The sequence below is a fragment of the Quercus lobata genome, chromosome 10, assembly GCF_001633185.2.
Source record: "Quercus lobata isolate SW786 chromosome 10, ValleyOak3.0 Primary Assembly, whole genome shotgun sequence".
NCBI lineage: Eukaryota > Viridiplantae > Streptophyta > Magnoliopsida > Fagales > Fagaceae > Quercus > Quercus lobata.
The window spans coordinates 11,616,671-11,630,560 of NC_044913.1; the positions used below are offsets into that span (position 1 = coordinate 11,616,671).

Below are 13,890 nucleotides of genomic sequence, written 5' to 3' on the forward strand. Positions count from 1 at the left end.
CAATGCTCCTAAAGTGGAGAGCACTGAATAAATCTACTCAACAATAATCAAACTCCAGGTACTTATAATACTTGTAATACAATGCTCCTAACATAAAGGGCAATAGCCAGTATGGCTTCATAAATTTTGAAGCATAAACTAGTAGTAGCAACCTTTTGGAAATCAAGTCCAAATTATAACTTGTGGTTCTTTCTGACATTGGTATAGTTCTCTTTGGATAATTAGAATTGATTTTAGTCAATCCTGGTAGTTGCTGAACTTCTAGAAAACCTAGGTAGATATATTAACAGATTTTCTTTCAATAAATGTTGATTTTGGTGGGTACCAACACAAAGTCTAGCAGGTATTTGAATGGTTTGAAATCCTGTGAAATTTTAGAACCTAAATCACTGTGCAGGTCTCATGGTTTTTTTTTTTTTGGTTGCTAATAATGAATATAAAATATATTTATTTTTCTTTATATAGTGTTTGTTTCAAATTTCTGCTATGTCAATGTCCCCTTTGCAGATTTTTTATCATCTAGGCATGTCTTGGGATTTACGTTGGACAACATCTTCATGTGAGAGAATAAAATTCTTTCTGGAGAAGCAGAAAGTATTTTCTGAGCCTGCAATTCCAACCACAAACCAGGTATTTTGTTATCAACCTTGCTTTTGTGATGAATGAAATGCAAGCATCTGTCTTTTATTCTATAAAAGCTCACTCTTCTTCTGTTTTGTTGTTTTTTTATTTTGTTCTGTTGATGATGTTGGTTCCTCTAATAGATCCTTTATTCCTAAACCATAGAAAATGCATTGCCTTTAATAGATTGTTCAATTCCAGTCATGTTCTAATGTTTAATTTTGTGGCAATATACTTCCTCGATCCATTCTTAAATTGTAATAGTGACATGTCAGAGGGCTTTGAGGTCTTTGCGGAGTAAGATTAGAGCCTGTTCTATACTTATCCGCAATGATAGGGTGCTCCTAGATGCTTAAGAAAAACCGTTGTTACAATATTTCCTGGAAAATTGCCATTTTTATTCCTTTAAACCAAATTTTCATGTAGAGAAGAAGCTCCATAATTATCATAATAATGTACGTTTATGGCAGAAGTCTATTGTGATTGAATTTTGAAGCATATTTCCATTTTCACACCCAAAACGTATGTATATATATATAGAGGAAGGGAGACTGCAAAGGAAAAAGAAAAAGAAAAGAGAAAAGATATTCTGTTTTTTCTGTTCTTCTGATCGAAGTTTTTGAATGTCAACTAGTTGTCATGGTTGAATACGGATTGGAATTCCATTTTGGAAAGATCACAGCTACATATGAATCTGTTGGAACCATTTATAGCATTCAGGCGAGTACTTCTTCAAATCCTTAGTTGTAAAAACAGTAAGATGCAACATCTATTGCAATCTGCATCCACACTTCGTAAGGTATGAACAATGGTTATTGTTATTTAATTTATTTTTTAATCCATAAACCTTGACTTAATCCTGTTTCTGATATCTTGTTCTTTGGTTATAGGGCTCCAGGTTTTCTCAAGCTGCTGCAGCTTTGCATGAGTTTAAGTTCCTATGTCTTGAAGCCACAGAGCAATACTCAACCTTGTATTGGCTTGGAAGGGTAGAGTTTCCAATACTTTTCCTTATGTCTGGAACTTTAAACTTTGTTTGAGTGTAAACTGTTAGAGCTAGTATTAATTTATTTTTATCAACTCTCCATCATATTGAATCTGACTTTACTAGTTTCTTGAATTGTTTTGAACAATTTTGTGTTTTGAAATTATTGCATGTATGAATCTGTTTTGAATTGTTTAAAACTCATTTGATCTCAGAAGCAATGCAATGCAAAGCAGAGTTGACTGTATGTCTACATTTAATTAATACATCAGTAAAATAGTTTTAAATCTTTTGATATCAGACAGATATACAGTGTGTCTGGGTTTACATGTGATTGCATGTGTATTGAGACTTCATTTACTACAGGGATCATTTTTCTTTATCTTTTATCTGAACACATGAACCTCTGGATCTCTAGATATTAGGCACTTGCTCATTGTTAAACTTATTAAGTTTCTCTAATGAGCCTCACCTAATGCTTCATCTTCCTATCCATATATGCAATATCCTTTATATTTTGGGTGACAGTTGTTTAGTTTTATACCATTTCCAGACTTCCAATATGCTTCTGACCCAAAAAAATTGAAACTAATATCTAGTTTGCGTTTCTGTCATGTCTATGGATTTTATTTGCTACTATAACTAGTAAACTGCATAATTTGCTCCCTTAGAACGTTTGCTAGCCTTTGTGCAGAAAATCTTTTGACAGGCCCTTTTTTCCTGTGGAAAGAACATGATATTTCTAATCATTATCCTTGGTTTGAATGGAGAGAAAACTAACTATCAAAATTTTTGGTTTCTATAGAAACTTTGTGCTTATTCATTTAAATACATTGATTTCTACCCAATTGTAGACATCTATTTCATGTGTATTGCTGATATGCTCAGACATAATTAGCACATGCATTATTGTAAGTACTTGTGTGATGGCAGCTTGAAGAAGCAAAGCTTTTGCGCGCCCAAGGTCAGGATGAGATTGCTATCAGCCTTGCAAAATATATCATACAGAATTATGAGTTAAATGAAGAGGCTTCAGATGTATATCGCTTGGTTGGGAAGTGGCTGGCAGAAACTCGAGCTAGCAAGTAATACTCTAAATTTATATATTCAAAAAATTTGTTTTGTGCCCCTTTAGGTTTTATATGTGCTAGTATTTTTAATTTTTCTAATTGTTTTGCACACTGTGCTTGTGGTTCAAAATGCAGCTCCAGAACTATTTTAGAGAAGTATTTGAAACCTGCAGTTTCGCTTGCTGCGGATCAGAATACGACAAACAAGAAGTCTATCGAAAGACAAAGCCAAACTCATTTTCATCTTGCTCATTATGCAGATGCTCTATTTAGGAGTTATGAGGAAAGACTTACCTCTAATGAGTGGCAAGCAGCAATGCGCTTAAGGAAACACAAGGTATCAGTACTAATTTATGAGATCCTTGGAATCCTAAGTTACACTTTTTCTTTTCTTTTTTTAAATATTTCATGGGTATGTTAATTATGCAGAAAATAGAATTGGAAGCACTTATTAGACGTTTGAGAAGTTCATCAAAGGTGAACTCCAATGCCTAATCCACTTATTTTACTGGTGAATTCTGTACTGTTGGTTCCATAGTGGTATGCCCACTAAGTTGCTTTACCTTTCTAATAAGATTTTCATGTACAATATTTTAGGGGGAGAAGACTGACTACTCTGTAAAAATACTAGAATTACAAAAGCAGCTTGCAATGGATGGGGAAGAGGCTGAAAAATTGCAGGTATTGAGAATTTGTCTATGTCACATGTTCTGCTGAACAGGACCTTTGGTGAACTGAACAGTCAGTAATCTGCTGAGCATATGAATGTACAAACTTGTTTCTGTATTCAAACCCACTTGATGGAGTTGCCAGTGAAGCATACTTGGAATATTTATGTTTAATTTTTACATGGATGCTTGTTCATATCTAACGGAGAGGAATTTTAAGCCTATAAACTTTTGTTTGAATTAATTAAATTTTGTGATTGGTTTCATTTAATCTTGCAGGATGACAGAGACAATTTTCTCAGTCTAGCATTGGAGGGATATCAACGTTGTTTGGTTATAGGTGACAAATACGATGTGAGAGTGGTATGCAATTATTTATCCATGTCCTCTTTTCAACAAATTGAAATATGTTATGCACTATTTGGGTGAAATGGATAAAGTTGAAAAGCTTGAATCATGATGCATGAGAATATATGACACTGAATCTGAATTACTTTACATGAATTTTAATTAAAGTGAATTTAGCTTCCTTGGAGGACCTAACATATGTGGTTTCAGGTGTTTCGACTAGTTTCCCTGTGGTTCACTCTCTTTTCTAGACAAAATGTTATAAATAGCATGCTTAGCGCAATTAATGAGGTACATTGAAATTAGCAGGCTTGGTTACTTCTTAAATTTCTTTTCCCCTTTCTTAAAAATGTTTGATGTCTTATTCTTATATATATATAAATATAGGTTCAGTCTTACAAATTCATACCACTTGCTTACCAAATTGCATCAAGAATGGGTAGCTCAAAGGACACTTCGGGGCCACATAATTTTCAGGTTTGAAACTGAGGTGATATTTTTATACTTTATAGAGTTGGGTGTTCGTTTTTAACCAGGATTGTTGGACAATGCAGTTTGCTTTGGTTTCTCTGGTGAAGAAAATGGCCATTGACCATCCATACCACACAATCTTTCAGGTATATAAGATCCACTCCTTTTGCTGGTCTGAAGCATATTATATGGCTTATGGTTTTCATCCGCGTAATTTGCCTTTGGATTACTTCTGTATGGAATTGCAACTGATAAGTATAGTGCAAAACTTGAACCTTCACCTTATCAATGATATATTAATATGCACTTTTGCATGTTTGACTGGAGGTATTGTAAATGTGGCCTTTTGCACCCTTTTCATATTTTAATGTTTTACTTCTCTCTGTGTTACTAGCTTCTAGCTCTGGCAAATGGTGACCGTATTAAGGACAAACAGCGTAGCAGAAACTCATTCGTGGTAGATTTGGATAAAAAAATTGCAGCAGAAAATCTATTAAAGGAGTTATCATCATATCATGGAGCTATTATAGTACAAGTAACTTCCATATGTTTAACTTCTATAAATATACCTTTGTAAGATTCCAGTCTTCTGTAAAATCTTATATTATTCCCTCTCTCTCTCTCTCTCTGTATAGATGAAACAAATGGTAGAGATCTATATCAAACTTGCAGAACTAGAAACGAGGAGAGAGGTTAGTCAAATAGGTTCTAATTTCAGAATTTGTTCTCTTCCATTTATTTCATTCTTAATTATGGAAGTTAAAAACTCAATATTGTGTTCCTAATGTGAAAGCTGAGAATTTGTTTTGTTGGCACCTAACTAACATGTTTTGTCAACAGGATACCAATAAGAGGATGACACTACCAAGAGAAATACGTAGTCTTCGACAGCTAGAACTTGTAAGTACAAAACTATCATCTCTAGTTTGGGATTTTTGTGTTTTATATTGATTTGATGATGCACTATTAGCCCAAGATAGTTTCCGTGATGAGAGAGAATGGTAATGTGAAGTTGAAGTCGAGCTTTTAGACAAAAAACAAGATAGGTTTGTGGTCAGCTAGATCCTTTTATTTGTCTCTCTCTAACTGTGCCATGTTAGCAATTCTACTATCTGATTTCTAGGTGCTCTTTTTTTTCGTTTCATTAAATACACGCCTTTGACACAAGCACCCACAAGATGCAATGCAAACCCCTCCACATATATCCACAACCACATTTACAGGCAGGCAATTACTCTCTTATACATGCCCTTGGCCTGCTTTGTATATACATTAGACAGATGCTTGCCAAGTGATGGTCACCTACAGTTTTCCCCAAATGATCAAATGAGACAGATTTCAGATGTTTGGTTGGTTGGGCATGCATGCCTTCATTCTCACTTTGTACATTGGACTATATCAATATCTACTCTTTCAATTCATTCTCAAGTATCTCATGCCAAGGGCTTTCCTATATCAATCATATATTTCACAGCCACAGCAGCATTACATGATTGTTGGATGTCTACGATGTAATGCAGTTCAGTTCAAAGTTTTCATTTTGTTGCAACACTTCTGTTTCAAAGCTAAAAATGTCCCTCAGTTTCCCAAGAGGATAAATTTCAATTTTCCTCCTTGTGGTTTGGCCCTATCAGAATTTAGTCCCACAAACTTTTCAATATTACATTTTCACTCTACGGTATGGACTAAAATGAAATGTTGGGGATCACATGCCTCATGTGTAAAAGGTGCCTATTTTGGATGGAACCCTAACAATTTCATTTTTATCAACCCCCCACCCTCCCAAAAGAAAAGGAAGACTTTTTTTTTTTGGTAATTCTTGGAACCTGAAATAGCCTATACATTTATGCAAATTCATCAGAGAGTTTGTGAGTGATTTTTGTGACTCTTGAGACTTATGCTTGATGATGTGTTCAATATTTGCTTCTTATTTGGCTTATTGATGCAACATTGTGTCATTGATCTTGCATTACTTTTCTTTCCTTAGTCCCACACTTAAAGTAGTAAAAACCTTAGAAGTTTTGCATTTGTGTTGGATCTTCAGGTACCAGTAGTGACAGCTACCTTTCCAGTTGATCGTAGCTGTCAGTATCATGAAGGCTCTTTTCCTTACTTCAAAGGTTTAGTGGATTCTGTAATGTATGTATTAGCCAGATAAATCAGTTTCATACCAATTTATTTATTTATTTATTTATTTGTGACAAAAATGTAATTTAGACCTGCCAACTTTTTCCAAAAATCATTTTAGTCCTTTAAGTTTGAAGTTGGTCATTTTGTCCAGTAGCTTTACCCAAAAATCATTTTAGTCCTTTAAGGACTAAAATGATTTTCTATGACCAACTTCAATCTTTAAGGACTAAATGATTTTTGTGCTAATTAAGTGGGTGTAAATTGCAATTTTTTCCTCACTATAATAGCAGTACTTGATGTGATGCTAATAATCTAATATATATGATGAGACATGCAGGGTAATGAATGGTATTAATGCTCCAAAAGTGGTAGAATGCCTAGGTTCTGATGGTCGCAGATATCGACAGCTTGCAAAATCTGGAAATGATGATCTGCGACAAGATGCTGTAAGAATTTTAACTACACACTCTTCATCATTTTTTTTACTCTGTTAACATTTAAACATTGGGAAAATATGCGATAAGTTTTCAATCAATTTGAATGGGAAGCATAAACTCCATGTGACCATGCTTGGCAATAATTGATCCAAATTCAGTCCTTGCTACTTCTATAGCTGATATTGGCATTACGTAAATGAGTATGAATTTATTGTTCTGCATCAACCACCTGCCAAGTTCTTCTTCCTTGTCTTGAGGTAAAATATTTCTATAAAGTGTTACACAAGGAGTGCGAGCCTATACCCATGGAAGAGAATTTGGGGGGTTAAAGCTCCTTCTAAGGTGTGGCTTTCTTTGTTTGGACTGCTGCTTTAGGGAAAATCCTTACTATGATAATTTGAGAAGACGGAGGATTCTTTTTGTTGACTGGTGTTGTATTTGTAAGCAAGATGGGGTGTCTGTGGATCATCTGCTGTTTCATTGTCTTATGGCTAGAGAGATATGGTCATTTGTTGTCTGCTTGTTTGGGGTGCAATGGGTTATGCCTAAAAAGGTGGTGGAGCTGTTGGTGTGTTGGAATTGGCGGGATTCTAGGAATTGTATAGGAGTTATTTGGAATGCTATCCCTCTATGCATCACGCTGATTATCTGGAAGGAATGGGATAACAGGACATTCGAAGACTTGGAACATTCGTTGGCAAGTGTGAAACTGAGTTTGTTACGTACCTTGTATGCTTGGATGGCTGCACTAAGTGGTCATTCATTCTCTAGTATGCTGGATTTTCTAGATTATTGAAATTTTGTTTGATTATCCGTTACAGTATATGTCCTGTTTACTGTTTGGTGTTTTTTTCTCATTCAGGTTTATTAAAGTTTCACTTATTTATCAAAAAAATAATTGGCACATTTTAAAATCAGCATACTTGCTGCTTTTTGTTGGGATTGGGTCTATGTATACATATGATTATGATAAACGTAGCACTTCCTCTGTAATAGTTTCACCTTAGTTTTAAAATACATTTTCTTGTCTCTCTCCCTGTGGAAATACTTTTGATATATATATATATATATATATATTTAAGAATGCTGGAATAACTTATTTTTTAGGAATACAGGATGCATGTTTTATGTCTCATCACCCTGATGGTATATCTCTAAATCATTTACAGGTTATGGAACAATTTTTTGGTTTAGTTAACACCTTTTTACAGAACCATCGGGATACATGGAAAAGAAGATTGGGTGTGCGTACATACAAGGTATCTTCTCCTTTCAAATATAACAAAAGACACGGTTGAGATTAAATTTGATGGATTTTCTTATAGATGAAAGTTTTGGTGAAAATGAAAAGTCAGTTCTGTTCAAACTTTAGCACGAAAGAAAATTGCTTTGGATTTCCATCTGGAAACAATTGATTGTTGATAAGTGGATGATATTATTCTTCCATCTTTCTTTTGATTTAACTCTTTGACCTGGTCAATAATTAAAAATCCTTTTCAACTGTTAACCCTTGGAATTGTGTTTGGGTTAGTTAATTTACTGTAACACATATGCATCTTATTTACATGTGTGTAATTATATTGACATTAGAATATTACTATTTTACCCTTCACATATACATTCTCATAACACCCCCAAACTGGGACAAATATTATATAATCCCAGCTTGTTACCTAACATAACAAATCCAAAATGTGTATTGCACAAAGGTTTAGTAAATATATTAGGGACTTGAGCTCCTGTAGAGATGTGGAGTAGCAATTACACCTCTTTCCACTCTTTCTCAAGGTCTGCTCATGAAACACATGATTAGAAGCAACGGGATTCACTGCCTGATTGTTGGCAGCCAACATGTTTTTTTAGGGCAATGTCATATTAAGTCTTGGAACTTGTGTTTGGGTTAATTACTTTACCTTAACACAAGCATACACCTTATTTATATGTGGGAAATTATACTGATTGCAATTTTATCCCTCACGCATATGTACTCTTGACATAAACTTCTTTGGGCTGTATCATTTTTCTTGGTTCTAGTAATTTGTATTCTTTCTACAATGGGACAATTTTTCTGTACATGTACTGGATATCCAACTTTTGAAGAACTTGACCCATAGTTGGACATTACTCTAGTAGTCTTGACCCTTTACTGATCTTGGGGTAAATGGAATCTTGTGTATAAAAAGATTGCAGTTATTGCTTAATTGTTACATACATATGTGCATAGAACTTTAATGTTCATTGTTAATAATTATGGTGCTCATGAAGTTTGGAAATTTGCATCTCTTACATTAAATAGGTGGTTCCTTTTACTCCGAGTGCCGGTGTTCTTGAATGGGTTGATGGCACCCTTCCCCTTGGGGAATATCTTATTGGGAGGTCAGTTAAATTCCAACAGGTCTGGTCTTTTAGTGTTGCCTCGGTATATCTGGTCTTTATATGTTAATATCACATTCTTCAAATTGCAGTACCAGAAATGGAGGTGCTCATGGTCGGTACGGATTAGGAGACTGGTCATTTCTTAGATGCCGAGAGCATATGACAAATGTAAGTACCATACTTCTGTACTTTTTAGGTAATAATAACTGCTTTTTTTTTTTTTTTTAAGTGATAATGAATTTTATTAATAAGAGGACTCTAAAATACAAGTCTCCAGAATTGCAAATGGAAATATAAAAGATCCATTACTACTAATGAATTAATAGATACCCCCTATTATTATAAAAGATTCAAACAAAGAACACAGGAGAACAGGCTTGGTGTTCATTTGGTATGGCTATTTGAAAACAGGCTTTTTTGAAAAATCGGCTATTTCAATAATTGCTAAATGAAAAAGTGATTTTGAAAAATCAGTTGAGCATTTGGTATAATTTGTGAAAAGTTGTTGTGTTTATTAATTGAGTGTCTGGCTAACATTGGTATAAAAGTGTTGTTTCAAGTGCAAACATTCACTATTGATGATAAAATGACTTTTGGAGAATAACAGCCAATGGGAATTTTAAGTAAAGAAAAATTAATAGCACTGCTTTAGAATAATTATAATAATAGTGATTATTTTATGCATCTTTATTCTCAGATAAATGCTTTGATGTATTGATATTATGACATTTTCTGAAAGGGTCAATGGCCTTGCCAAGATTCAATTCTCCGGTGGGAGATTTTTTGGGAAAGGATTGTAATATCATTTTGAGCCCTTGTTCTTTCTTTTAAAGGATGGGTAAATACAAGGCTCACTACCAAAAAGTCTGACCATAATCTTTAAACTTTTATTCATGCATGGCTCAGCATTCCTTAATATTAGTGCAGTGCTTATTCTTACAGACCAGTTTAACGAATGCTTTTAAAACTCTGGTAATTATGCAATAATTAAAGAAGAACCTTATACCAAAAGCATGTATGAGAACACCCTTCGTTTGAACTTTACTTCTTGTGAAATATTCTGTTGCCAGAGTAAACAATTCAACACCTTACCATGATAATTTGAAAGTAGCGTTAGTGAATTGGGAAAGTAGATTGAAATTACTCTATCATTTGCTCTTTTAAAATATTTTTTTTTCACCTTTAAGTGTTTTGGTCTTTTTGATAGGAAAAGGACAAGCGCAAAGCATTTCATGCAGTCTCTGAGAATTTCAGGTTAATCCTTTGTCTGAGTAGAAAATATCGTTTAAAATTAAAAACAAAACCACAAAGAAAAAAAATCAACTGGACAACTTTTTCTTTTTTTTGTGACACCACATGCAGGCCTGTCATGCATTACTTTTTCTTGGAGAGATTTTTACAACCAGCTGACTGGTTTGAGAAGAGGCTTGCTTACACACGAAGTGTGGCTGCTAGTTCCATGGTCAGTTTGTTCTACCCTGGCTATGATATTGATGTTGTCCATTATTTATTGAGATGATCATGGTTTCTATCTGTTATGGAATCCAAGTTTGCATTTTCATCGCAATCTTTTCCCCTCTAATATATTTAATATGGTTATATAATACTTGGAAGTCTATTAGATTGTTTTTTCCTTCTATTTTAGTGGTGAGATGAATACATGCATGTACTTGTAACAGAAGCAGGTGAAAGATGGATGAATTTTCCTAAAAGCTTATCTTGCATGTCTTTTTCTTATTCTTATTCAATGGCATCGCCTGCTAATTTGTGCCAACATATGGCTGCCAAAACAGTTTTGCCATGGACATTTCTGATTATACAACCAAACCAATGTGGATATGGTTCTCTCTGATAACTGTAACTCTTGCACCCCAAGTTCCTTAACTAACCAAACAGCGGAATTTCATCCTTTGAGGCAAAATCCAAATCCTACTTTTAACTCTTTCCCTCTGGAAAAAGATCTCTTTCTATTGAAGTCAGCCAAATTGTACATATGCGGTGTGATTATCGTCTTATCTTGCAACTGTATTAAATGCCAACAAACTTGCTCCATATTCAGGTTGGTTATATTGTTGGTCTTGGGGATCGACATTCCATGAATATTTTAATTGATCAAGCGACTGCTGAAGTTGTTCACATAGATCTTGGTGTTGCCTTTGAACAAGGGTTGATGCTAAAGACGCCAGAGCGGGTTTGTTTTTCCCAGTCCTTATGAAGATTTCTTTTTTCCTTTTCCTCTGTTTACTTCGTCACCATTTTATATGGTCTCCTTATTTTTCATTTCTTAACTCATAATATGCCAACTTTGGCAGGTTCCATTCAGGCTCACAAGAGACATAATTGATGGCATGGGTGTCACTGGAGTGGAAGGGGTTTTCAGGAGATGTTGTGAGGAAACACTTTCTGTTATGCGGGCAAATAAAGAAGCATTGCTGACCATTGTTGAAGTATAACTATTGTTGCCAGTTTCTTTCAATAGTGAATCAAAGTTGCAATTTCTTAAATCCTTGATAGCCGATGGGAATTCTTTTCAGGTTTTTATTCATGATCCCCTGTATAAGTGGGCATTATCTCCTCTGAAGGCTTTGCAGCGTCAAAAGGTATTTCAGAAATTTTTCTGATCATATGCATATATATTGGGTCCAGGACTAATTTGCCTCTGGAAAATAAAGAGGGAAAGGGACAAAGGTTTTTTTGAAATTTTGTTGAAGCTTGTGAAAGACTGGTTATAACAATAATGATATTGGAATATTAATGACTTGAAATAAACAAAAGGGTAAATTACATTATTCTTCTTATAGTTTGGGGGTTGTTTCAAAATAAATTACTGGATTTTAAGAAGTTTCAAATAAAATCGTGAACTTTAAAAGTTGTTTCAATTTGGCCCCTTAATGATTCATTAGGGGTAAAAACAAAAAACAAAAAATCACATAAGCTGTAATAAAAATCTATCTAGCACAAAAAATCCTTCCATCTGGATCACATATTGTATTTTGGCACCCAAAAAAAAAAAGCTTAGAAAATGACTTTAAAAATTATAATACAATTCAATGAAGATGTGATCATTACAAGGGCTTTTTTCCCCCGCTAAAATGCCACATGGTGTTCTTTGTTGTGTTTTTTAGTACCCAGATTTGTCCCTGGTGCAATTTACTTGATGACTACTTTTTAGTTAGCTGTGACTCTTTGGTTGGGATTGGTTGCATTACTGTTAGAAAATAAAATTTATTTTCTATGAAAGTGGAGCAAATCAAGACATTGATTGCAGAGAAAATCTTGGGACAATCAATATCCAATTCAAAATTTAAATTATCATTGACTTTTGTGTGTAAATTCCATTATAAATATGAATTTCATTGCAATGTACTATCAAGAAAAGTATATGAGAAAATGTAGCCCTTTGGTCTCTTGTCCCGCGGATGTAAGCCATAAGGCCTTAACCATGTAAACTCTCATGTTTTCTCTCTATTCTCTTTATCTTCTTCTCAATTATATATTTCTAAACGTATAATTGCCCCAACACGTCTATATGTTGAGCATGCTATACACAATTGGTCATGCAACATTTTCTTTTTTTCTCCTCAATAGGAAACTGATGACGATATAGAGACAATCTTGGAAGACTCACAAGATGAATGTGAAGGGAACAAGGATGCTACACGTGCACTGATGCGTGTCAAACAAAAACTAGATGGATATGAAGAAGGTGAAATGCGAAGTGTACGTGGGCAGGTAATTTTCCAATATTAATGCATATTCCCATATGCAAATATGTGGCTTCTATGTTTTGCAGTATTTGCTGGTGTTTACACTGAAAAGAATATGTTGAAAAGAAAAAAAAAAACAAAAATGTCTTGTTGAAGGTTTAGTCAACCTGGATATAACAAGGCTGAGTAACCTAAGTTAGAAGCAGCTGATTGGACTTCGAAACAGAACTTCAGAAACCTTGCAATTTCCTTTTCTAGTACTTGGGGCTATAATTTTGGTTAGTAGCCAAAAGTGGAATATGAGATTTTAGGAAGTTTATTTAGTAGCAAAATTAATCCGCTCTATTCAGGCAAGGAAACTTTTGCAATTTTTTTGGGTTGGTGGCCATAATTTGTGCAAAGGATGAGATTGGTATTTTAATATGTGGTAGCATATCTGATGTAAAATCAATCTGAATATTCCTTTGTAGGTTCAACAACTAATACAAGATGCAATTGATCCTGAACGTTTGTGTCATATGTTTCCTGGATGGGGAGCTTGGTTGTGATAAAATCTGTTTTCTTCAGCCAAACGGCAGTCAATTTTGTACAGGCGGCTTTTCATTTTGCAGAATATTGTTGAGGCGATTTTCTTTTGTGATCCGATTCCTTGTAATGGTTGTAAATTGGTGTATATATAACGAGATACCTGAACAAATAACCTGTACAGAAGCAGCGTATAGTTTAAAATTATCATCAGCTTATTTTTGTGGTAAATATTCTGATCAGGACTAGGGGTTCACTGGGATGATTTAATTCTCTGCCTCGTTGCTGCCCTAACTAGAACGGAAAAAGGCACCAAACTCGTGGTGGTGCAATATAACTTTGCTGTCCTATCTGTCTCAATTCTCATCATCTGGGATTATGCTTGATTTTCTTGACACTAGCATGATTCAAAAATTAAGTCACCAGTACAATGACATTCTAATGCAAGCCTCATGGGCCGGTTTGTGTTCCTCTACCGTGACACCAGCTTGATACTCCTTCTTGGGCTTGTTTGGGCTAGTAACTTCATGAGAATTTTCGGCCTCATAGAGT

General features: G+C 34.5%; 1 protein-coding gene across 3 annotated transcripts in view; it reads left to right on the top strand.

Moving 5' to 3' along the window:
* LOC115965445 (serine/threonine-protein kinase ATM) overlaps positions 1 to 13,569 on the top strand; it is a 57,687-nt gene extending 44,118 nt beyond the window's left edge. For 2 of the 3 annotated variants that reach the window (XM_031084670.1, XM_031084671.1), the window contains exons 54-79: positions 508 to 630; positions 1,256 to 1,420; positions 1,512 to 1,610; positions 2,540 to 2,691; positions 2,812 to 3,013; positions 3,106 to 3,153; positions 3,274 to 3,357; positions 3,624 to 3,707; positions 3,903 to 3,983; positions 4,080 to 4,169; positions 4,247 to 4,309; positions 4,558 to 4,698; positions 4,799 to 4,855; positions 5,004 to 5,063; positions 6,208 to 6,302; positions 6,631 to 6,739; positions 7,900 to 7,989; positions 9,027 to 9,106; positions 9,196 to 9,274; positions 10,314 to 10,360; positions 10,469 to 10,568; positions 11,166 to 11,297; positions 11,419 to 11,553; positions 11,641 to 11,706; positions 12,695 to 12,838; positions 13,284 to 13,569. In XM_031084670.1, the coding sequence (XP_030940530.1) occupies positions 508 to 630; positions 1,256 to 1,420; positions 1,512 to 1,610; positions 2,540 to 2,691; positions 2,812 to 3,013; positions 3,106 to 3,153; positions 3,274 to 3,357; positions 3,624 to 3,707; positions 3,903 to 3,983; positions 4,080 to 4,169; positions 4,247 to 4,309; positions 4,558 to 4,698; positions 4,799 to 4,855; positions 5,004 to 5,063; positions 6,208 to 6,302; positions 6,631 to 6,739; positions 7,900 to 7,989; positions 9,027 to 9,106; positions 9,196 to 9,274; positions 10,314 to 10,360; positions 10,469 to 10,568; positions 11,166 to 11,297; positions 11,419 to 11,553; positions 11,641 to 11,706; positions 12,695 to 12,838; positions 13,284 to 13,361 (2,604 nt within the window). In that variant the 3' untranslated portion in view covers positions 13,362 to 13,569. Of the gene's footprint in view, positions 1 to 507; positions 631 to 1,255; positions 1,421 to 1,511; positions 1,611 to 2,539; positions 2,692 to 2,811; positions 3,014 to 3,105; positions 3,154 to 3,273; positions 3,358 to 3,623; positions 3,708 to 3,902; positions 3,984 to 4,079; positions 4,170 to 4,246; positions 4,310 to 4,557; positions 4,699 to 4,798; positions 4,856 to 5,003; positions 5,064 to 5,133; positions 5,212 to 6,207; positions 6,303 to 6,630; positions 6,740 to 7,899; positions 7,990 to 9,026; positions 9,107 to 9,195; positions 9,275 to 10,313; positions 10,361 to 10,468; positions 10,569 to 11,165; positions 11,298 to 11,418; positions 11,554 to 11,640; positions 11,707 to 12,694; positions 12,839 to 13,283 lie in introns of those variants that run through there. The other variant, XM_031084672.1, reaches the window with a different exon arrangement.
* Positions 13,570 to 13,890: the final 321 nt, after the last annotated feature.